The sequence below is a fragment of the Engraulis encrasicolus genome, chromosome 23, assembly GCF_034702125.1.
Source record: "Engraulis encrasicolus isolate BLACKSEA-1 chromosome 23, IST_EnEncr_1.0, whole genome shotgun sequence".
In the NCBI taxonomy this organism is placed as follows: domain Eukaryota; kingdom Metazoa; phylum Chordata; class Actinopteri; order Clupeiformes; family Engraulidae; genus Engraulis; species Engraulis encrasicolus.
The window spans coordinates 1,288,857-1,315,000 of record NC_085879.1 but is presented as its reverse complement, the minus strand read 5'-3'; the positions used below and the strand labels follow the sequence as shown (position 1 = coordinate 1,315,000).

The 26,144-nt window shown below is 47.3% G+C and overlaps 1 protein-coding gene across 2 annotated transcripts in view; it reads right to left on the bottom strand.

Annotated features, from left to right (window-relative positions):
• The window catches only part of afg2a (AFG2 AAA ATPase homolog A), a 170,972-nt gene that overhangs the window by 121,978 nt on the left and 22,850 nt on the right, over positions 1-26,144 (bottom strand). For both annotated transcript variants that reach the window (XM_063190221.1, XM_063190222.1), the window contains exons 10-13: positions 14,987-15,141; positions 7,887-8,096; positions 3,086-3,139; positions 1,937-2,016 (exon numbers count right to left, since the gene is read on the bottom strand). In XM_063190221.1, the coding sequence (XP_063046291.1) occupies positions 1,937-2,016; positions 3,086-3,139; positions 7,887-8,096; positions 14,987-15,141 (499 nt within the window). The remainder of the gene's footprint in view (positions 1-1,936; positions 2,017-3,085; positions 3,140-7,886; positions 8,097-14,986; positions 15,142-26,144) is intronic.

The following is a 26,144-nucleotide window of genomic DNA, read 5'->3' as shown; positions in this document are numbered from 1 at the left end:
CTCTCTCTCTCTCTCTCTCCCCCTTTTCCTCCGAGGGCTGACTCCCAACAATTGCAAAAATGCGAGGGCCCCGGAGATGGAGAGAGCCGGGGGTTCGTCTGTCACTCAAGGGCGTTCTCTTGCAACACACGTCCTCGACGGATGATGTTCGCTCGAACGGCACACATAGGACAGGGTGAAGTGACGTGCGGTGGAGCAGATTGTAATGTTGTGTTGTGCTACGATGGACTCTAAAATTACTTTATCTCTCTTTATATCTCGCAATCGTCCAAACAAATCTGTCACTGCATCTCACACACATCGAGACAGTTTCCAACAACTTAGCTGCCATGGGGCAAGCAAGTACACAAGAGCAGTTTTACCCCACCCCCACTCCCTTCGTCCTAACCCTGTCTTTACCCCCTTGTCTTTCTCCTTCAGTATCTGTCTTGTGCAATCTCATTCTCTTTCAATCTCCCTGCACCTCTCTTTCCATTTGCTCCTCTCTAGCCTTCCCTTTCCTCTCTCTTCCTCCTCTGTTCCCTGACTGAATCTCTCCTGACGTGTCACTAACTTATGTCCTTGTGAGCTAGAGGAGGGGGGAGAATCAGCCATCTTGATGACGGCCCAATAAAACTGCACGTCAGTGGCATGTGTTGGGGGGGGGGTGGTGTCCAGTCACTGACAAAAGCCCATTTGGGATTAATGAACAAACGTGCACTCAGCTGCCACAGTATATACAGTAGGTGCAGCAGAAGATTTAGAGGGCGTCTGTTGTCAGGCAAGAATGCGCAGGCGAGGAAAAAATGAAAAAAGAAAGAAAGAAAAAAAAAATGCAAAAACGTGTGTTGTCCCTTCAATCATACCCTCAGTGCCCATTTCCTGTCAACAGTACGGCTTACTTTTTTACAAATGAGGCACTTTGATTAATTCATCTAATTGGCCACTTCTAACCAATGAAGCCCATTTATTACTTCCACCACCACAGACAGAAAATAAATGTTCCTTCATTTACTATAAGAAGTGGAAAGTATTTTTTTTCTCTCCAAAACAGGAAAAGAAAAAAAAGGCCCTGAGGGGAAAGAACACAGAGGGGGTAAACAAGGAGATGAAAAAAAAACAGGATTCTGATGGGATTTCGTCCACTCTCTCTGCTGCGATGGCCACGGCTGAGACAAGACCGTGACCAATGGGCAGCTGGGGGGTGTGGATGGGTTGGAGGGATCTAGCAGTGACTTTTACTCCTCCTCCTTGTCCATTGAGTTGCAGTGGGGGCTTACCAGGAACCACGCTTCATACTGCTCTCCCCCATCTGCTGTCCAGCGCACAATGAACCACTTGTGTGCCACCGGACGCTAGTCCACCCCCCCACCCTCCTCCCAAAATCCACCCTTCACCCCCTCCCAAACAGACAGACACACACACATACACACGCTCACATATCTGTGCAAGCACGCACACACACAAACTTTTTTCAAGGCACAGATGTTCTTAGTGCCATCCCAGACCATATCCTCTCCTAAAGCCTGTGTGTGTGTGTGTGTGTGTGTGTGTGTGTGTGTGTGTGTGTGTGTGTGTGTGTGTGTGTGTGTGTGTGTGTGTGTGTGTGTGTGTGTGTGTGTGTGTGTGTGTGTGTGTGTGTGTGTGTGTGAGAGAGAGATGGAAAGAGACAATGTGCACACGCATGCTGTGTTCCATATAACATATTCCAATACAGGAATATCCTGTCCAGACTGGATGAGGCAATGTGTACAACTGTGTGTGTGTGTGTGTGTGCGTGAGTGTGTGCGTGTGCATGAGAATGCTACCAGACTGCCACGTATTATTTCATGGAAAAAATAACACACTTGTTTTGAGACAACAATTTTTCAGGCATTCATTTAATTCCTCTGCTGTGTGTGTGAGAACAGCTGTGGGGTGCAGAAAAAAAGGAAAAAGAAAAACAACATAAACCTACCTTCCTCTCTCGGCGGCCAGAGCATCGATCTCATCAAAGAAGACAATGGATGGGGCGACTGCCCTGGCCTTCCTGAAAACCTGCCACCAAAATACGTCTTGAGACCTCGGTCACGCGAAAACGTACCACAACAAGTTACACAACACGGACTTGCACACATGCATATGCATACACAAAATATTCACGAACAATGGAGTTCGTTTCAGACCACCAACACAAAGGCCATGACATCATTTTCTCTATCTGATCTTGTTTGGGTCAAGAGATGTGATGCGAAACCACTTATTTAGAAATGGCAGGAGCTATCTTCTTTTGCAAAGGGCCCATGTGTCAAATTGAAAACATGTCAAACAGCAGCCGAAATCATTTTTTTCCAACAAATGTCTAAATTTAGTTATTCCCCAAGAAAAATATAGAAAATTGCTATTCAGTTTTGTGTTGTTCCATATTGCTATGCGGTAGTGTGGCTGTCACAACTACAAGACTCTGGTGGGTTTGGACCGGCTAAGCTGCTATACCAGTGATGCCAAACTCTAGCCTGGGAACTCCAATACTGCCTTTAGTTCTACACAATCATTTCGATCTGATCTCACTTGTGATTAGGTCTGGTGGTAACCAGGCAAGTCAAACTCTGGGCTGTGGGGTCATTTTATTTGGGATGTGAGATCATTTCAAATGTGTACAACAGTTAGCCCACATACACCATTAATATACAGTATAAATGTAAAAATTCAGGGGTAATTCAACAACATTCAGAGAATCAATGACCCATGACAATCAATGACCCATGACATAAATGGTGTGTCTTCGCCTTAGGCCCACACCATTGAGCCGTTGGATTTTTTAATTGGCCATCATTTTGAGGTGAATCTGAAATTGGTCAGACTGACTTACAAAATGTGTCACAGGGAGTATGGGTGGGCGCAGGCCAATTATGAGGTACAGGGAGTATGGGTGGGCGCAGGCCAATTATGAGGTACAACAGATTGTTTTAAGGTTTTTCTTCAGCTGCTTTATTAATGAACTAGCTCCTGACTTAAAGATACTGTACACCCATACACTAGACTCTAGTGATTAGTGACTAGAGTGAAACCAGTGTGTTGGCTGGGCCAAGGACATTAGCCAGTGGATGTTCCCTAGCATACTCACTTCTCGAACAGCTCTCTCCGACTCCCCAACGTATTTGCTCAGCAACTCTGGGCCCTAAAAAATCAAACCAAAAGGAAGAAAAAAACAGGAGAGGAAAAGCATTTTATCACTCCACTACTACTTGTTAAAGAGAGAAGAAAGCGGGGCTGAAGGAACAGTACTAGGGCTGTAACGATACACTCAACTCACGATTCGGTTCGTATCACAATCTTTAACCTACGGTTCGAAACACCCCATGATTTCTCAGTTGCCAACATTATAAAATAAAATCATGAATAAAAACGATGATGGTTTATAGGTAGAATAGGTTACAAGAGGCTACTAATAATTTGAAAAACTTTAAATATAATAGTGATGATGATTTGAAGCTTGGGAGCACTATAACTTCCTGTTATGTGATTGTTTTCTTGACTGATGGTTAACAAAACTTTGAAAGGGCGTATCACGATACTGCCTCCTTGTATCGCGATACAATATCGTGACTCTGTGTATCACGATTTCTCGGTTCGATACAATATCGCTACAGCCCTAAACAGTACAGGGTTTTCCTAACAAATGGAGGACTATGAATGCACAAGACACCAATGCGGAGGAGAAAGCTGGGCCAAGTCCTGATTACCATAACGAGAAAATGAATCAAGCGGCCCAGGAGAGAGATGGAGGAATAATAACCCGGGCTTCTTCTTTTTTTGGGCTTTTGGCGCTAATCAAGTCTCATTAGTTTTCATTAAAAACAGGGTTACCTGCTGGCAAGCACTGCCTCGCTTACCTCAACAGGAAGGAAGGGAGGGAAGAAAAAAGAGGAGCGAGAAAGGAAGAAAGACAGAAAGAAAGAAAGAAAGAAAGAAAGAAAGAAAGAAAGAAAGAAAGAAAGAAAGAGAGAGAGAGAGAGAGAGAGAGAGAGAGAGAGAGAGAGATAGAGAGAGACAGAGAGAGAGAGAGAGAGAGAGAGAGAGAGAGAGGGGAGGAAAAGGAGGAAAGACATTCAACAGAAATTAAAAACAAACCACTGAACAGAGCCATGCTGAGGGAGAGGCTGAATGGCTGCCAAGAACCCCAGATAGATTAAAGGAGGATGGTTGGATAAAGCAGAGAGGGGGAAAGGGGAAGAAAAAGAAAGAGAATGAGAGAGAGAGAGAGAGAGAGAGAGAGAGAGAGAGACAGAGACAGAGACAGACAGACAGGGAGACAGACAGGGAGACAGACAGAGAGAGACAGAGAGAGAGAGAGAGAGAGAGAGAGAGAGAGAGAGAGGTATTCAGAGAGAGATAGGTATTCAGAGAGAGAGAGGGGGGTGACAGATAGGTACTCAGAGTTAGATAGATAGATAGATAGAGAGAGAGAGAGAGAGAGAGAGAGAGAGAGAGAGAGAGAGAGAGAGAGAGAGAGAGAGAGAGAGAGAGAGAGAGAGAGAGAGAGAGAGAGAGAGAGAGAGGCATAGACAGAGACAGAGACAGAGACAGAGACATAGACAGAGACAGAGACAGAGACAGAGACAGAATTCAAATGAAAATGTGAATGGTACACCAAATGAGGGAAGAAGTGAATGTATGCAAGATACAACAAAGAAGACAGTCAGACAGTCAGACAGACAGACAGACAGACAGACAGACAGACAGACAGACAGACAGACAGACAGACAGACAGACAGACAGACAGACAGACAGACAGACAGACAGACAGGCAGACAGAGAGAGGGATGGACAGAAGGATGAAGAGACAAGACAGAAGAGGACAAAGAAGGAAGGGATCAGTGGTTGGGGGCAACACTGTGTGACACCCTCCCTCCCTCTAAGGCAGACAAACATGCGCTCTATTGTCAAACTCACTTCCTGCCCCTAACAACCCCCTGCTATCCTGCTATCCCCCAAATGCATGCACACACACACACACACACACACACACAGGCACACATACACACAGACACACCACACACACAGACACAGACACACACACACTTCTCCGCACCACAACATGCCCCCGAGTCACCACCTTCTCACATCTCCGCACTTAAATTACAGGCCTTCAGAAGTAGCAGATCCAGCCTTCAGTTCCTTAATCTGTGGCAGTCAGTCACACACACACACAGGCACATAAATGCACGCACACACACAGAGATGTGACAGAGATGTTGAAACACTAGAATGACCCATCTATGAAATAATCTATGAAATAATATTGGTGTGCAAATAATTTGGAATAAATGTTCCGCTAATCTCAATTGCGTGGCCAATCTGATACCCGAGAGAATTCACTGATTGAGCTTCACTGATTCTTGAGAAAGACTGGCTAAAACAGGTTTTAATTTTGTTAAGTTAAAAAAATGTGTTTTTTGTATTTAAGTGAAAATGTATTCTAATAATTCAACAGAATTGTACATATAGTCTATTGTATGCATATTCTTAAAACATGTAAAAACATGTAAAACTGAAAAAAAACTTCAGTAGCTTTCTGTCTCCTCCGTCAGATGTCGCCTCCAAATGCGTATTTATTTTGTTCATGGAAAGTGCTAATTCCGACAAAATTAGGACTTTTATAGCTGGGACATGTTTTTGCCAAACCTTCAAGAATCAGTGGCTTACAATTCCAAATCCAACAAACAGAAGACAGAGATAAAGTCAGCTGTTATCAGCATCTGAAATGTGAACACTCTTGATTTTTGCTTAAGCAGCGTTCTTCAGTTTCTCAGTTCCCTGATAGCACGCTGGTTGTATTTTGGGCGTAGTCAAAACAAGACATTGAGGGGGCGCCATCTTGCCCTGTGAGATGTTCCTGCGCCCATTGTTTTCAGACATTTTATAGACAAAACAGCTAATGGATTAATCGCGTAAATATCAACTACGAGAAAAATAATAATTTATTACAGTCCTACAAACGTGTCCGGTACTCGCGACGAGCTTTGTACAGGAGCATGCTATTTTAAAACCGTTGACTGACTGTTCTGTATAGATTATAAAATATACAGGCATTGTTTCGAGACAAACATGTTTTGGTGGGGTATTTGTGAAGGGTGAAACAGCACAGGAAAATGCTTTGCCTAGTACGAGAAGGAAAAAAAGCTACTTCAGTGTGTGGCACCAGCAGTCTCGGCTACTGTTTGCACACACACAAACACACATGCGCGCGCACACGCGCACACACACACTCTCTTTCTCTCTCTTTGAAACAGACGCAGACGCACGCATGCACGTTACCACTCACCCATGCACACAGACCCTCCCAGGTCAGACATACTGAGTGCCTCCGTCACTGTCCGAGCCGGGGCCTGGCGACAGCTATCAAAATAATCCACAATCAGGCCGTCCCCAACGATGATCAATCTCCATCAAGGGGGCAGGGCTCTGACAGCCAGAGATGTGGAGGGGTAGAGGTGTGTGTGTGTGTGTGTGTGTGTGTGTGTGTGTGTGTGTGTGTGTGTGTGTGTGTGTGTGTGTGTGTGTGTGTGTGTGTGTGTGTGTGTGTGTGTGTGTTGGGGGGGTGGGGGGTGCGGAAGTTTAGGCTGAGGCCTGTCGGGAGGAGTAGTGGGTGATGAATGAAGAGGACAAACACCAGGTCACAGGGGTCAAGTGAGGAGACCTGAATCTCTGTCAGTTGCCGCCCCAAAGAGGGAATGTGTGTGTGTGTGTGTGTGTGTGTGTGTGTGTGTGTGTGTGTGTGTGTGTGTGTGTGTGTGTGTGTGTGTGTGTGTGTGTGTGTGCGCGAGTGTGTGTGAGTGTGTGTGTGAGTGTGAGTGTGTGTGTGTGTGTGTGTGTGTGTGTGTGGGTGTGTGCACGCACATGACAGAGGCCTTAGACCTACATTTCCTAAATGTGTGTGTGTGTGTGTACATTTGTGTGTGTGTGTGTGTGTGTGTGTGCGCGCGCGCATGTGTGCATATTTACATGTGTGTGTGCGCGTGCATGCGTGCGTGAACTTGGGTGGGAGAGAGGGTAATAGACCTTAGAAACATACACTTCCTAGATGTGTGTGTTTGTGTGTATATGTGTGTGTGTGTGTGTGTGTGTGCGCGTACGTGCGTGCGTGCGTGCGTGCATGCGTGTGGCTGGAGGGGTGGCTGTAAGACTGTAGAAACAAACACTTCCTGAATGCCTTCCTGGTAACTGCGGTATCAGTGTGGAGCTATCTGGTGTAGATTAGCGGCTGAATTGAGTGAATGCAATGGACTGTCATTATTGTAACCCCCCCCCTTTAGCCAGACACATTCAAGTAGAGCAGCAGACAATAACGGGGTGTGTTGAAAGATGATGTGTAGGGTCTTTGGGGAGAGATAGATGCATATGGATGTGGTACATGTGGAGGAAGCCAGGGAGTCAGGTCAAAGAGGCTCACTCAAGTGTCAAGACAGTGACGCCCACAGTGACACAAAGAGTCGCGGAAGCAAATGCCACTCACACAAAGTCTCTCAGTCTCGGCCACACAACAAAACCCTTCCGCTATGATAAACAAAGAAGAGCACTTTTCAGTCGTGTCTGGCTGAGTAGATCCAACATCCAACATGGAGAGCCATGAGGATCCATGCCCAGATCCTAACAAACTTGCGCCAGGTTTGGGCAAGCAAACTTGCCCTACTCACCAGCACTGAACTGGCCATGTCTGTGTAACCTGTATTCTGCACACACTGCATGTGGTGGATTATGTCCAGTGTTCAAAGCAGATTCAGATTTAAGTGTCTGCTAAATGTAATTTAATATTGAAAAAGTATAACATGCATACACAATGACACAGAGAGAAGTAAAGGAAGGAGTGAGAGAAGAGAGAAAAGGAGCCAATCATAGAAGAGAAAGTGAGAAAAATCAATCACCTTGATGGCGAGGAAGTTGAGTCCGCTCTCGTTGGCCAGGGCCTTGGCAATCATGGTCTTGGAGCAGCCGGGCGGCCCGTACAACAGCACGCCCTTGGGGGGCTTGATGCCCATGCGCTGGAAGGCCTCGGGGTGCCTCAGGGGCCACTCCACGGCCTGCTTCAGTTTCAGCTTCACCTCCGCCATCCCGCCCACGTCCGACCAGCACACCTGCAAGGACCACGCAAGAGGGTAGGGTGGGAGAGGAGAGATTTGCTCACACGTTAATTTAAACAGCATTATATTTAGTTGAGGCTTTTTTTAAGTACGTCATGTGTGTTGGTTACTGTCCCTGGAGCAATGTGGGCTTAGGTGCCTTGCTCAAGGGCACTTCAGTCATTACCTTTCTGGTTAAACAGGGATTTGAACCCTAAGCTAGAGTGTCCTAAAACTGAATTATAGTATAAAGATTTGGCAAAGCGTCACATGTTTATGCATTTGCATCCTAACTTACACATGCAGAAAGCATTCCAAGCTGCATAAAATGTTGAAGTACGATCAGACACACCCCTGCAGGTGGGATGTGCAAGGTAAAATAGGGTGGTGGCTGAGCTGTGTGACTTTGGAACAGCTGAGCGATTTGTGGGCTTGTTTTATGAGCTTGATTTGCGGATGAGTGGATATGACATACCTGAGTTGCTAGGACACTTGCAAGAGTGTGACTGCTTCTTTGCCTCCAAATACATACATACATATAAAGTGCACTAAATAAAGAGTAGACTACACTCCCAAGGACACATAAAAGTGTGTATTAACAACCCAACCCAACCCATACGCACACACTCGCATACACACTCACGCACATGCACATGCACACACACACACACACACACACACACGCACGCAAAACTAGGGTACTTTTAATATAAATATATCCAGCACTACATCACAAGATATGACACACACCCATGCATCCGCTAGACAAGCAAACATAAATACATCAACATACTGTATATGCAACATTCAGATTCCTCCTCATCCCATTACAGTATTGTGTTGATTTGTCAGTCAAAGCCCATATAAACCATCCTTCCCATCCATCCATCCCCTCCTGTTCTGGACGCCTCCCTCCCTTCTTCCCTCACGTGCTGAGAGACAACAGCCAAAGGGGGTTAAAGTGAGAGCAGCTAGGAGTTATAAAACACCCCATTGCACCGCCTGGCCGTGCCGAAACAGCACAGCACAGCACAGCACAGCACAGGAGCCCAGCTGCAATATTTCACCCCCCTTTTTTCCCCTCCTGCACCGTCACGTCGACACTAAATCACGGCCGCACTCGAACGCGAGCATGGAGCCACAGAGACCCGGAGAGGAGGAGTGTGCCTGTCTGGATGTCTACCATCACCCCCGCCGCCATCTCTCACCTCCCCATGATTTTTTTTCCTTTTCCTGTAAGGGCTTAGCTGCTCATCCGCACACCTCGCAAATAGGCCGAGGTGCGTGCATACATCTTCATTCCACATAGGCCGCGGTCTCAGGTCAGACTTAGGTAAGGTGAGGGTGCATCTCTTTTTGTGTGCTGTGTGGGTATCATACACAGCTCTGGAGGATGACATGGATGGGATATGAATATGGATCACAGTAATAATCCAGAGTCTTCGCTCCACTGGGCTCCACACCACCTCCACCTCTCTCTGTGCAGCATCTGAGCCCCATCTTTTTACATCCATTTGCAACGCATAATATGCAAATTTAACATTTGTGCAAAAGTTTACTTGATTTGATTTCTCTGCTACGGGGTCCACACCACCTTCACACTTCACACACCCCCTCCATGCAGGGGCTCTATTCAACTTCACATTGACATTGCTTTACTGTTGTTTTTTTTTACATTGGTTCATATTGCATTTCCCTGTAGGTCCTACTTCTTTGATATAACCCTGAATGGACTCATCTGCTCTTTTCTTCACACCACCTCCACCTCCACCCCTCACCACCTCCACCTCCACCTCTCTCCTCTGCCGAGCTAACGCATCCCAGGCCACCATCCATCCGCTGGCTGCAGTCTCCGGGGAGCTAAAGCACCTAATGGAAACCTGGCTGCGGGCCACATACTGTAAATACCCCCTCACTCTGAACGTTTTACAGGCCGCCTCAACAGGCAGTACAGGCCGGCCCTCCGTCAGTCAGCAATGCATCCTGGGCCCGCCAGCTCACCGCAGTGCCAGAGTGCCTGTGTGCGCACACGCACCTAGGCATTCAATCACACAAGCGAGAACGCACGGAAACACACACAGACACACGCACGGAAACACACACACACACACACACACAGACACACGCACGGAAACACACACACACACACACACACACGCACGGAAACACACACACACACACACACACACACACACACACACACACACACACACACACACACACACACACACACACACACACACACACACACACACACACACACACACACATCTAAGCACTCATTCACTCAAACATACATACAGTGTACTCTCTCCCTCTCTCTCGCACATTTTTGCACTCCCCCTCGGTTGGGCTTTCTCAGTGTCTATCTCTGACATGCACAAAACATACACACACACACAAACACACACACACACAAAACACACGAACGCAGGCAAACACACACGAACGCACACACGCACAAACACACATACCTATGAAGACAGTCTAACACCCACACAAACACTGAAGCAATCCCTCACAATACCCATACACATACCCATGAACTAAGTCCTGCACACACACACATATAGCCACGCACACCCATACACACACAATCACTCACACTCGCAAACACACACACATCCAGGAACTCAGTCCAACAGCCACATCCAAAGGAGGACTTAAGGAATATAAATCAGTCAGGTTGGTAAGAGGCACCTTGCCCTGCTCAGCAGATGTGCAATGTGGTATGGGCCTGTGTGTGCGTGCGCTTCTGTGTATGCCTGTGTGTGTGTGTGTGTGTGTGTGTGTGTGTGTGTTTATGTGTGTGTGTGTTTATGTGTGTGTGTGTGTGTGTGTGTGTGTGTCTGTGTGTGCGTGCGTGCGTGTGTGTGTGCGTATGTGTGTGCATGAGTGTGTGCATGTGTGTGCATGTGTGTGTGCTTGTGTGCTTGTGTGTGTGTGTGTGTGTGTGTGTGTGTGTGTGTGTGTGTGTGTGTGTGTGTGTGTGTGTGTGTGTGTGTGTGTGTGTGTGTTATGCATGTGCGTATGTCCAATGATCACTTGCTGATCAACCAATGGTCCAGAATGCATTACTGACGTAGTGCAGCTGTGTGTGCTTATGTGTGTGCTTATGTGTGTGCTTATGTGTGTGTGTGTGTGTGTGTGTGTGTGTGTGTGTGTGTGTGTGTGTGTGTGTGTGTGTGTGTGTGTGTGTGTGTGTGTGTGTGTGTGTGTGTGTGTGTGCGTGTGTGTGTGTGTGCGTGTGTGTGTGTGTGTTATGCTTGTGCGTTTGGGTATGTCCAATGATCACTTGCTGATGAACCAATGGTCCAGAATGCATTACTGAGGTAGTGCAGCTGTGTGTGTGTGTGTGTGTGTGTGTGTGTGTGTGTGTGTGTGTGTGTGTGTGTGTCTGTGTCTGTGTGTCTGTGTGTGTGTGTGTGTGGTGAATATCCTCATTCCTTTTTCATTTCTTTTCTGTGAAAGTGAGGCCAGTGCCAGACCGATGATGATCTTGGGAGGAAGGAGGAAATGGATTAATCCGCTGCGGTGAGTCGTGCAGAAAAAAATGTGATGACTGATTTGGACTGTACATGCGTTAGTATGCGTACGTGCGTTAGAGTCCCGCACGCACGCACGCACGCATGCACACACGCGCACACACACACTCTCTCACACACACACTCTCACACTCACACACACACACACACACACACGCACACGCACGCACGCACACACACGCAAGCACGCAGCCCTACAAGCATTTCATCTACTGACTGTAGCTAGTGTGCGCCTGTGTGTGTGGTGTGCATTAGTGTGTGTGTGTGTGTGTGAGTGCGTGCATGGTTGCGTGCGGTCTGAGTTGTTGTCATGGTCGCATCAGATCCACAATTAAAAAGCATGCGCTGCATCACACCTAGGCCATATCTTTTTTTTCTTTTCCTTTTTTTTTCCTCTTTTTCTTTTACGTTTGCCCTCTTTTCGCAAGACCCCTACTTATTATCTTTTACTGTTGTTTTCTGCACTTTAGGAGGGGCCCTGTCATTGCCCTAAGCTTTGACTGCAGAGAGAAGTGTGGGGTGGAGGGGACCGGTTATGGGGGGAAAGGGGGGATGAGGAGATGGTGGGGTGGAGCGGATGAGGGAATGGCGGAAGAGAAGAGGGTGACCCCATCTCTTAAAAAGAGGAGGAGTAAGAGAGGAAGAGAAGGGGATGCGAGAGGAAGAGAAAGTGGGGGGGAGAGAGAGAGAGAGAGAGAGAGAGAGAGAGAGAGAGAGAGAGAGAGAGAGAGAAAAAAGAAACATGAGAAAAATAAATATTAAAAAGGTCTTCAGCTCATGCAGGTCCAGCTGCCAGATCAAAATATTAGAGGCTGCGGCCTCAGAGGCCCTTCTCTCTGTCTCTCTCTCTCTCTCTCTCTCTGTCCCTCTCTCTCTCCTCTCTCTCTCTCTCTGTCTCTCTCTCTCTCTGTCCCTCTCTCTCTCCTCTCTCTCTCTCTCTCTCTCTCTCTCTCTCTCTCTCTCTCTCTCTCTCTCCCTCCCTCCCTCCCTCCCTCCAGCTCCAGCGGCCGACTCCAGTGGAAGTTTCTTATATAAATGGATTAGAAACAAATGTTTGTACTCATGTGGAGATAATCAAGTCAGCCTTTGTGGCCAGCCCTTCAGCTGTGCCGGGGTTACTGCAGCCCTTCTTGGGTTTCCAGGAACTGGCCGCAAAGAACTCAGCGTCTCAGGGTGAGCTCAGTGCAGTGCAGGAAACGAAAGGGCCCTTCTCTCTCTCTCTCTCTCTCCATCTTTTGCTCTCGTTTTCCATTGGTCTCTCTCCATACTCTCTTCTCATCCCTCTCGCTCCCTCTCAAACCATCTCTCTCTCTTCATCTCCCTCCTGTCTCTCCATCTCCTCCGTAGCGTCCAGGCCAGGATGGTCCCGTCATTGCGGCCCCGTCTGTTTCCAATTAGCAGCAGCAGCAGAGGAGGAGGAGGTGGTGGTGGTGGTGGTGGAAGGGGGGATGATGTGAGCCCCTTCTTCCTGTAGGTTATGTCTCGCTCATGCAATCTCCAAAACATCCTGGAGTCGCACTGATACCCCCACCACAACATCCCCAAAGTCCCACCACAACTTCCCCCATAACTCCCCCATCACCTCAACCCTCCAAGCCACCCCTCTCTTCATTACCCCCCCTCACCACCACATCACGTCCCAATTCCCCACTCCCCCTCCAGCCTATCCCTTACTAATTTACCCCCAAGACCACCACCACCACATCATCCTACCCTCCCCAAGCCACCTCTCTTCCTCACCGACACCCCCCCCCCCCCCCCACCCCCAAATGAAAACCCTGACCTTCGTTTTCTAATACCCATCCACCTCACCGCACAACATCACTCTAACCCCCCGCCTCATATCCCCTCATCCCATTTGCAAACCGTCACCTCCCATTCACAAACCCCCCACTAACCCACGTCTCTTCCTTATTTACACCCAACAAAAAAACCCTGACCTTCATCTTCTAATCCCCCTGCTCCAAGCACGCACACCTATGACTGCACTCCACTCCCTTCCTCCCTCCCTCCTCCGTCCGCCACAAATGAGGCACCTCTTGCTTAAGTGTGTGAATCATCATGGGTAGCAGATGGGGAGGCAGACAGGGCTGTGAGATGTCTACCTCAAAACATCTCGGCAGCTTAATTGTGTACCGGTGGACTGTCAGGCCTAGTTGTTTGTGTGCATGTATGTGTGTGTGTGTGTGTGCATGTACTGGGTGTGTGTGCAGGGGTGCCGACAAGGGGGACAAAGGGGACAGTTGTCCCAGGCCCAGGGAGAGACGGGGCACGGAATTGGGTCCTCATTGTATTGTATGTCTTGGGCTGGGGGGCGACTTTGTCCTGGACCCAGCCAAAGCTGTCAGACGACTTTGTCTTGGGCCCAGCCAAAGCTGCCAGGTGCCCTGTGTGTGTGTGTGTGTGTGTGTGTGTGTGTGTGTGTGTGTGTGTGTGTGTGTGTGTGTGTGTGTGTGTGTGTGTGTGTGTGTGTGTGTGTGTGTGTGTGTGTGTGTGTGTGTGTGTGTGTGTGTGTGTGTGTTCATGGTTGGCGGATACATCACACACGTGCAAGACAGTCAGCCTAGCTGGTGTGTTTGTGCGTGCGTGTCTGTTTGTGTGTGACTGCACACGCTCATGTTTGCGTGCATGGTGGGGGGCTGCATCACACACATGCAAAAGACGTCGTCTATTTAAAATCTGGGGCAGTCTGCCAATGTCGCCGCCAACAGCCGCCCCTTGCATAAGTTCTTCCTGCAAAGTGTACAGAACGTGTGTATTAAAAGATGGCAAACAACACGGGTGAGCGAGCGCGTCTATTCTTTGCGTTGACACCTGTGGGTGTTTGTCTGCCAACAGTGACTTCCTCTCTTTCCTCCCCGCGGGACGTTGCATTGTTAGGGCTCATCGGATGGAAATCGGGGAGAGTTGTGTTGTCTCACTTCTGGCTCTGGCTGGCCGACTGTGAGCTGTTTGTTTGTGCACGTTGCCGCAGCGACGGCAGGAATCCATGCATGATGCATCGTGGTGACGCACTCTCTCTCTCTCTCTCATCTGTCTCAGGTTGGTCTTCTGAAAAAGCACCTTGCTACACTTATCGATATTTCACCGAAAGGCAGAATGAGAGCGTGTGTGCTTGAGTCAATGGTGTATGTGTGTGTGCATGTGTGTGTGCGGCGTCATCATTTGTTGGGACATCAACCTTGCAACGTGTATTGACGTTTCACCAATAAGCAAGACAAGATAAGCAAGAGAGTGTGCATGCTTGTGTGCAGTGGTTGTGCACGCAATGTGCATGTGGCTGTGATGTGGTTGTGCGTGTGTGTGTGTGTGTGTGTGCGTGTGTGTGCGCCCGTATCCTGTGCACTGTGTTTGGCCTACCTTTGGGACATCCACGGCTACCTCTCGCATGGCACTGGGTTTGACCTCTGACATGGCCTGCTGAAGGTCGGCGAAGGTCACCGTTATGACATCCATCACCTCCGCGTCACTCAATCGAGAGCCGGTCCCCGAGGCCCGTCTGAGCGCGTGCAACCCTAGAAAAGGGGACGGGATCAGAATTGGTGGGTGGTGGTGTAGGGGGGGGGGAGAAAAAAAAGAGGGAGGGGGGTTGTGGACAAAAAAAATGAACAGGAGTACAGACAAGGAAAAAGGATGAGAGTTGAGAGTTTGAGTGAGGGGGTTGTTGTCAAAAAGAGAAGGTGTTGTGTGTGGGGGATGTGTGTGGGGGGGCACACAAAAAAGAGGCAAAACAATTACTCACAGCTTGTCCAAAGAGAGTACAGTACACTGTGATTTCAAAAACAAGGACATGACTCCTTCCTGCCTGTGATGCAATGGCCTCCCCCCCTCTTCCCATCAACACACTCCAGGGTGACTTAAAAAGGCACAAAGCGCTGGCACACACAACACAACAGTCGTTACGAGCCTTCTTTTTATTGCTCAAGCTAGCGCACGTCCTCCAGATGACACATCTGCCGCGAATGCTCATTCACCCCAATAATTAACACACACACACACACACCCACACCCACACCCACACACACACACACACACACACACACACACACACACACACACACACACACACACACACACACACACACACACACACACACACACACACACACACACACACACACACACACACACACACACGCGATGATTACAGTACAGACGAACTATAGGGGGTTGACAGAAGAGATGCAGAGAAGATTAAAGGTTATATTTTGTGGCACCTACTAAACCGCAAGCTGGCAACCTGTGGACTCCATGATGTCTCACTTGCAAGCAACTTTATCTTTCAGGCATCGATATCAAATACAGAGCCACCTCTTCTGTCGAGATGGACACCTTTGTCGAGATGAGCTACCAGTAGGCTATTAACATAGCCCAGTTAAGAACCACTGCCCTAACCCATAGGGTAGACGCAGTCTATTGTCATGGATTGGGAGCTCAGCATGGCGGGTAGGTCATATCGACAGGACACGACACCCCCACCAGCCCAGGCCGCGCCCTTCTGGACAAAACCGTCTGCGGTCCTGACAGCTAAAGTAGGTGAGAAGCGAGAGACAATGCGAGCTGCAAAAGGGCAAGGCAGTGCAAACAGGTGATGAGAGTTGCTGAATAGGGCCCCAATTTGGCGAGCCGACCCGCGCAGAGAGCGTGACAGAGGAAAGGGAGGGTATAAACTAGGATTACGGACTGACAATCTCCCCTTTTGGTGCAAGCGCTCATCTCCCCGGGATTACGTCTCCAGTAACGGGCCCCTCCTTTTTAAGTGGGGAGGGCTGGTGGAAGAAAACAGGACACGGAGTGAGAGGTCGCCCCATTCAAAATCGGACTTGGCAACTTTACAGAGAGCATATTTCCCGCTCATCATAGCGTGATAAAATAGGCGGAGATGGCGAAGTAATGGGCATCAAAGGCAGTTGTCACAGGTGTTTGACTCTGAATGCAGGCAGGACTCGGGGGTTATTCGGTGTCAGATATGCCCTTTCTGCTATGGGTTTTAGTCAAACACATCATGAAATGTATTGAAAAAGATCAAATATTTGCTTCTATCTCATCTCAAATCAGATATGATCCATTTAGTAGTCCTGCAAAAAAGTATGTAGAACTTCTACATAACCGTCACAAAAACATGTCAACTTTCACACTTCACCTGTGGCTGTGCAAAAAAAGACCTATAAAAAAATAAACTTCTCAACATTGACTTAAGGATGGTTTGCAACTAAACTTAAGTTCAGGTCACTGACAGGTACTGGAAAGAGAAGAGCGTGCAGTGAAAGTGCTATCCAACAGTCCAGACACTAGACAATAGTTTTGAAGTCAACTTCTAAACAAAGTCTCTCTTTCATTTTTTTTTTTTTTAGAAAACAACACTGTCTCTATGTTCAACAATAAAAAGGTTCCACTGGCACATGGCATCCTAGCTTTGTCAGTACAGCTTTGCAAAATGTCACCAGCCACACAGAACGGATTAGCCAAGTCAATTGGCCGTGCTGTCAAAGAGTCTGATGAAGAGCTGGACTAAACATAAACAAGGTCCCCTCTCTCCCGACAACGCCAGCATTCCCCCCGCTCTTGCTTGTTGTCTAAGCTGGGGAGAGAGACTCAATCATTAGCAAGGGCACTTTATATTGTTTAGCTGACATGCCGAACCACACAAACACTTCAGCCACTCAGTCAGTCGGGAGTCCGGGAGGAGTGCAGGCCACTCAGGAAAAGCCCACTGGGCCAGACACACACAAACACATGCACTCACCAACACATGCACTCACCAACACACGCACACGCACACGCACACGCACACACACACACACACACACACACATTTCCTGCTCCGGGCTGCAACTAGGGAAGCGTGTGTGCGTGTGCGTGCGCGTGTGTGCGCGTGTGTGTGTGTGTGTGTGTGTGTGTGTGTGTGTGTGTGTGTGTGTGTGTGTGTGTGTGTGTGTGTGTGTGTGTGTGTGTGTGTGAGAGGCAAAGTGAAGGTGGTGGCGGCAGTGAGAAGGGGAATTGGGGGGAGTTCTGTGCAACCGTGTGTGTGTGTGTGTGTGTGTGTGTGTGCGTGCGTGTAAGAGTAGGTGGTGGTGAGACGGGAGAGGAGGGAGGAGGGGATGGGGGTGCAGGAGGTCTGCTCTGCAGTGCCGTCGAGGGGGATTTACGATCAGACAGGAGTGCATCCTGTTTATATTTTCCAGGATCCATCCGACGAGCCGAGCGGAGAGGAGCCTCTCCAACAACACAAAGAGAGAGCCAGAGAGCAGAGCTGCCAGAGCCAGCCCTGGACACAAGGTCAGCAGCAGGGGCCCTCCTCGGGGGGGCCCGTCCCGGGGGCCCGTCCACGCACAGCACTACACAGCACAGTACAGCACAGCACGCGGCCTGGCTGGTGTAGCTCTGCTCTGCGGGTCGGCCTGATACCGGATGAGGCAGCCATCTCTCAGCTGAATTAATGCTCACACAGCTGCACTCACAGACGCACAAGGAAAGTTTCATACGCACACGTACGCACACGGACTTCCATACAGATACTTCTCCTTTTCTCTGACCCACATAATAGTAGGGGTGTAAATCACAGCCTTCATGACGATACGATACAGTATCGATTTCTTAAATCAGGGATTCAATTTTTTTTCGATCCTTAAGAATTTCCCACGATACGATGCGATTCGGTTCGATTCATTGTTTTCCAATTACTTTTCCACTACTATTGTGTTAGGGAACTAGGGCATTGCACAGGGGCCAGCGATTCGATTCTTTTCGATTCTAAAGAATGCCCCACGATACGATGCGATTCGATTAAATCGCTGGCCAATACTTCCGATACATCGATAAATTTCGTTACATTTTATTTACATCCCTACATAATAGTATACAGACAAGCACACAGGTTGACATGTGCATGCACACACAAATCGCAAAACACACACCTGTACTGTACACACCTGTAGTGACTTCCGCACATACAAATACTTTTTTCCTCTGACCCATATAATGCACACAAACATTGCACATACAGACAATATGCACACGCACACACAGCTGTGTTCATAGACAATCAGATACAAGGTTTCACATATGCACGTACAGTACTGTTTAATGTTCTGACCTTCATAATGGACAAAAACATGCACATACATACGCACAAACACACGTGCATGCACACGCAAATGTACACAAACACACGTACACATTGTACACGTACACGTGACATTCATACAGATACTGTACTTCTCTTCAGATTCAGATTCAGATAACTTTATTAGTCCCATCGGAAGGGCAATTCAGTTTGCGGTCCCAGTCTCCATCAGTCAATGAATTAATAGTATAAATAAAATAATTCTTCTCCTACACACAGCATGGTCACAAACATGAACACGCACACGCACACACACGCACATGAACAGCAGCATACACATACTTTTGTTCTGTGTCTCTCTGACCTACAAAATGGACACAAACATGTACACATACACTCCTCACATTCATAAACATACATGTTCACATGTGCATGCACATGGGTGGTTGACGTTTATGGGCGTAACGCAAAAAGTTTTTCAAAATCCTGAAAAAAATGATGGATAAAAAATGGAAAAAGAAAAGAAAAAAATAAAGCACTTAGTGGTCTGTAGAATTTCACCTTATTTTTACCATTTTTGGGAAAATGTGTCCTGCATCAACACATAGCATAGGCACGTCACACCGCAGGAAAATGGAGTCACACCACAGGGAATTCACTGCATTATGGCCATTTTAATCCTTTTGTATACATGACTGACATCTGAGCTCATGCTAACTTGATAATGATATTGTGTTTAATCTTAATATGTGTTTTCATTAATAAAAAAACTTTTTTTCCCTCCTATAAGAGCAGTCACACCACAGGACACCATAAAATGAACCTATCATTGCGTGACAGAAAGATTGCAATATGAAGACATATTAAGAGGTTAAGAGTCACCTTAAACTTCCACAGCACTCTCCAATAACTGAGGTACTGACTGGTTAGGAGCCAGTCTTTAAGACCCTTGTAGTTGGCCTTGCAGCTGCCCATTCACAAACATTGACATACATGTCACCCCACAGGACGCAATTTGTGTTACGAAATTGAACTTGTAGTTAATATTACTGTCTTGAGTTTTTTCCACATTCACATATCTTAATCTAAAGTTAAGATTTATGCAATCATGCCAAATGCTTCATACACTATTCAAAATGTTGTTGGTTAATTTATATATATATTATTATATATTGTTTCATTAATGTTACAGTCACACCGCAGGGAATTTGACATATAAACCTTTACATAAATCTTAACAAAAATGTTTCTTCTCATCTAAGACTAATATGAAACATAATGTACCACATCTTCTTTCATTGACATTTGTTTTTTAAAGGAAAGTAACAGTTTTGTAGGTTTTTAACCAATGTTACGAAAAAACAAGGCGTCACGTCTCCCACCCACATACAGATGTACACACAATCTTTCTCTGACATACAAGTTTGCACACACGTCTAGTATATTCTGAGACACATGCACACACACAAATACTTTTCCTCAAATATGCACATACTCTCGGTCTTTGACACACACATGCACATATGTAGGCAATCACATACACCCACACACAAAGACATGCACAGAAAATGTAGTCACAAACAGACACCCTTTCTGACATAGACACACATATGCACATCTGAATGCACACACTTGCATACATTCATGCATGTGCAGACACTCACATACATGTGTGCACGTGCACACACACACTCACTGTAGTGTACATACATACACATAAACGCACAAGCACGCACCCACACACACACACCCACACCAACCCCCCCACACACGCACACACTCACTCTCTCTCTCTCACTCTATCACTTTCTCTCTCTATATGAACATGCGTTCAAGTTGTAAAGTGAGTTTTGAGTGGCCTGGGGTATTGCCACAGCATGCGGCAGGGCCACATGTGTGAGTCTCTGTCAGGGGGTCTCCAAACATGCCTTCCCCTCACAGATGGGGGGAGGGAGGGATAGAGAGGCCGGGCGAGGGGAGAAAAAGAAAGAAAAGAGAGAGAGAGAGACAGAAAAAGAGAACGGAGGCGGCCAAAGTTTGACCATAAATGGCATTTAACTAAACCGACACACATATGAGGTAACTGAGTCTACATCTCTGGGTTTTGAGTGCCGGGACGCTCTGGGGTTCTGATCACAAACTTCTTCCCCACAACGGTGCAAAAGACCCATTTTATGATAAATCAGCGATGACAAATTTGCGACATGCGGCAAGAAATGTGGGCACTACCAACCAGAAACTCCGGCCGAAGATGTCTGGAGACTGAAGTGAATAGCATTTCAGTTAGGGGCTATTTAGCAAAGTGGCTCATTAAATGATTTGGACTGGATCCCTTTAAAAAAATGTCAGCTTGCCTAGTGAAAGAGTAATGGCACAGGAATCAGGCTTTCCAACCACAATGTAAAGCTTTCCTTCTCTACTCATACATCACAGGAACGTGAATGTGTGTGCAATTCAACATATTGAGGCTAATCGATTTAGGACATTTCTTCGCACTGGTGGTTAAGGCACTAGTGAGAGGTAACCATTACACTGGTCTGTTTTATTGAGCTCATTTTGATTTTCCATTTACCATATCTCCTTTCCCCAGGACTCTCCTTCCTTTGGCTTTGATTGTCTCTCTGCTTTTCCAACAGACATTTGCCTTAGTAAAGAAAACATCCGACAGACCGTCCGGAGGAGAAAAACGCAACACAACGGAACTTAATCGGAACCTTATGTGGATTCCTTCCTTCTTCTTCCTCTCCTACTTCTCTCCTTTTGCGCTCTCTGTTTCTCTCTCTCTCTCTCTCTCTCTCGCTCTCTCTCCTGAATGTTTCAAATTCACCCAATGATCTGGAGGGAATTGAAGGTTGAGGGCCCCAATTCCAAGAATGAACATTTGCAAAACATCACACCGGGCCAAACGAGCAAGCAAAGTCGAGCACATGCGCTGCCGCTTTCCTTTTTTTATACTCGGAAAAGTAATTCAGAGATAGTAACAGAGTAAATAAAAGATAGAGAATGAAAAAAGGAGGAAATAAAAAGGAATGAGAGAATATCAGATGCTATGTGGTTTTAATGGAAAAAAAACAGAACGTAGACCCAATTACATGACACGAAAATATAACTTCCACAAGACTCGAGGGCCATCGGAAACTAGACTGTCACTCGGGTCGCCAAAATAGTATGGACCCAGTCGCGACTTCACCGCGACGTTACTGCTGCGCGTTCAAAACCAGTAAAACCTCACAGAGAGTAACGTGAAAAACAGACATCCGAGGAGGGCCGCCTTAGAGCAGCAGCGCACATGAAAACAGAATGTCTCCACTGCACTGCAATGTCTGACATGCGCAAGTGTCGCATGACTGACAGATAACAGGATGGACAAACACACATAACAGGATGGAACAGAAGTGGATGAGCAGTAACAGAATGGAGCCCCAAGCTCTCCCCTGAGACAGGGGCTCATCTGACCCCTGTAATGTTCAACTCAATACTGGGGCTGGGCAGGCAGACTGCTGTTGTGCTGCTGCTGCTGCTGCTGCTGCTGCTGCTGCTGCTGGCACACCAGTACAGAGAGCCAAGCCATTAAAAAATATACAGCAGAAAAAGGCAGCAGTGGTTCTGTTTTAAACACAAGCCACTTTGCCCCCCTTTCCGGATATGAAGTCTGTTATGGAGAGAGAGAGAGAGAGAGAGAGAGAGAGAGAGAGAGAGAGAGAGAGAGAGAGAGAGAGAGAGAGAGAGAGAGAGAGAGAGAGAGGGAGGGCGTAATGAAAGAAAAGCGCTGAGAACAATAACACAGCATGGCGATGAGTGTTTGACAGGAGGGCCCCCAGGCTGCCCCAGCGCCGATGTCCTCAAATGAATTGTGAAATACTTTTGGCATTACACCATTTAAAAGAAAAGGAAAAAAGGAGAAAAGAAACGGAAAGAGAGAGAGAGAGAGACAGAGAGAAAAAAAAACAGGAACGTTTTCATTACACTGCAGGGCTTCCGGAACAGTCTTTGCACCTGTATTTGCAATACTCAACAGCTGTTTCCAAGCCGAACTAGTGCAATAATGAGGGCCCTTTAAAATGTGAGGATAGGAGAGAGGGAGGTAGGGAGAGAGAGAGAGAGAGAGAGAGAGAGAGAGAGAGAGAGAGAGAGAGAGAGAGAGAGAGAGAGAGAGAGAGAGAGAGAAACACAAGCAAGCTACCATTAGGTGAAGATAAGGACAGAGGTGATGGAGAGCGTCAGGAACATTTCCGGAATTGTTTTTTTTCCCCCCTTCTTCCTATCTTTCTCTTTTTCTGTTCTTTTTAAACAGAGCACCCAAATAAACTTCACATGCTGATCCAGCAATATTTATGCACCCTGGCCTGAAATTTCACAAGTGTCTTTAAAAGGACAGGCGGGTAGGGAAAAGCACTTTATATGGAAGGAAGGCCTCTGTAAACACCATCGAGCATCCAAGTCCTGTTTATCTCATTCACGTCGCTACGGCAGAATTTATGTCAAACACAATACTGCTCTCTGCTTTTTCTCTCTCTCTTCTTTCTCTCCCTCCTCTCTCCTTCCTTTTTTTTATCTGATCTTTTTTTTTTTTTGCTCTCCCCCCGTTGCCCTTTGCTTCTGCTTTCGGCATGCCTAAACAATACAGTAATGTGGATTCCAGAGTGAAGAGACTTCCTCTTTGCACTCCCTTCCCCCCCGTTTTGCATTCACAGATTTTCTTGCACTCGAATAAACAGATTCTTTCAGCGCTTGCCTGTCCTCGCTGACGGTGCTCACGTAAGAGTCGACGCAAAAGCCTCTGCAGGTCCCGCATACCGCTGTCACCGAGACTGAGTAAGAACCGGCCGGCTGCATGCATCGACAACTGCAAAGCTGCCAAAGCAAGCCAGCAACACGTGTCTTTGTCTTTGTGTGCGTTTGTGTGTTTGTGTGTGTGTGTGTGTGGTGTGTGTGTGTATGTGTGCGTGCGTGTGTATGGATAAATGGTTCTTTTGTTCCCTATGCTGAGTTCTTGCACAATTAATAGGTCATTCTTTGAAGGAAGCATAGGCATGACACTATATCTAGACGACCTTGATTTGGTTTGGTGAAACATATTCTCAGTCTCTATGCAAAATGAAGAGACATTGGAGAATATAGATTGTATGTAAGTATGACATCATATGTAGTATTCAAAGGATACAATCTTATTGCATTGCAAAACATTATTGTATCATGAAAATGTGTGCTTGATCAGCATAAGGCATTCATCTGAATATGCTTGTTTTAAAGAGGAACCTTACCGAAGCACATGGTACGATCAAACATTTGAGCTCTGTTTATTCCATTTTTTTTTCTTCTTCTTTTAAGGAGGTTGCCGTTTCCTGTGTTTGGAGATGCTTGTAAATATTCTACATAGACACAGCCCCACCCCAATCGACACTATTTAGACTGTCAGTGAGTCAGCCGGCCACACCACAACCAAGCCACCAGATCAAAGGCGGTTGGCTAGCCCCATCCGCCTACCGACCTTAAATGACAGGGAAGGGTCTCATCCACCTCCAACAAGCGTATCGAACTCCCAACACGGAACCGGTTCCTGTAATGACATACGGCCCCAAGCGTAAGGTGCTCATTTGGAAGGTCCTAAGTCAAAATCCGGGCCCAAGAACTGGAGCCATGTAGACATTAAGGAGGAAGCAAGGAAGCAAACCTTGCTATTTCTCGTCTCGTCTGTTAACAAAGTGGATCACTGTCTTCCTCCTTCACTGAAGATGACCTCATAGATGCGTTGCATCAAAGTAGCAGTGAACTCAACAAACACCCAAATTTAGGAGTTTTTTTTTAAATGCCATTCAACATCTGTGGTTGGCCAACACCAGAGGTCGCTGTGGAGCACAGCAGACTGATCTTCATCAACCTTCATCAGCCCACAAGTGCACTCATTGAAGTCATTTGCTGAGGGGTTCTTATTGATTTCTGTCTTTGTGGTCTCGGAGTTACAGCAAAAAAGGCAAGTATATATCTGAGCTGCACGCAATAGGCTTGGGGGCCATCCATTATTTTGAGCCCCCAATGCCCCTGTGGTATCATAGCATTACTGTAATCATAATCTCTTGACAGAAATATGTTATTAGTCAACGTTGCTCGCTTGTGTTGCTGGCCCTGAGCGAGCCTCAGAAGAGTGGGGGGAACAGGCGCACACATGCATCTACGCTGAGCGAATGCAATCCGGTGCGGTGCGGTGACCTGCTCTCACTCATTTCCTTTCTTTGCATCTGCTCTGGTGTGTTCTGCTACTCAGTGAGATACGCATATGCACTGTACATGCAAGCACACGTGTACTGTACACACACAGACACAGACACAGACACAGACACAGACACAGACACACACACACACAGACACACACACACACACACACACACACACACAGACACACACACACACACACACACACACACACACACACACACACAGACACACGCACGCTTGCAGACAGCTGTCTTGACCTTGCCACCCTTGCACTGCTGTTTCCACATTACCAGGTGCTCTCCTGGGGCAGGAAGACGGGCAAAAATAGCCACAACAGACGGTTCGTGTGTTTGTGTGTGTGTGTGTGTGTGTATACAGTGTTTTCATTTCTATGTGTGCGTGTGCTTGCGTGTGCACTGCAGACCCAGACGTTTGCCTCATACTTGGAACGGGCACCATTGTGTACGTGGAGAGTGCAGTACATGGCGGTGGGGTGTGGTGACGTGGGAAGGATGTCATTCAGCTTGCGATACAGACAGGAGAAGCATTGACCAGCTGCTCAGGTGTGTGTGTTTGTTGTTTTGGTGTTTGTCAGGATTTGGGACGAGGGATAGATGCAAGAGAGGGGGTTGTTTTGCAGTGGTGGGGTGTTTTTGCGGCGGGCAGGCCGAGTGAGCATAAGCGCGCCTGTCCACCGACTTGCGGAGAGGAAACGGCGTCTGGCTGTGAGCACGTTCGCCCAGACCGCTCATTGTTATACCTGCGGACGGGACGGGAAACAACAACTGGCCTTCTAATTCAGATGTTTGTTGTTTTTGGGGAGGTTTTCACTCTTCGCTAACTCTCTCTCTCTCTCTCTCTCTCCGTTTTGCTCTCCTGCCGCGCATAATGATTTTGCACTCCGCGAACCCCCTTCTGCAACATTCGCAGGATTGGAAAACAGGTCAACATCGATGGCTTGAGATCTGTCATCCCACAGAGTGAGGGAGCAAGCATCCAGCCAGCCCTCCCAGGATCGCATCAGGGATGGTGAAAATGCAACGTACAACTGTCATCGACGTGGTCCCTCTGGCCCAGCTCAGCATCTCTCCCATAAACTGTTTGGCATGAGGTTTGGAGGGAGCTGGTCTGGTTTTGCCTTCATGGGGAGGTAAAAAAAAAAATCTCCTTCACCACCCCCCCATTAAATTCTACATCCCCTCTTACCCGTGGAAGGGAGAGAGAGAGAGAGAGAGA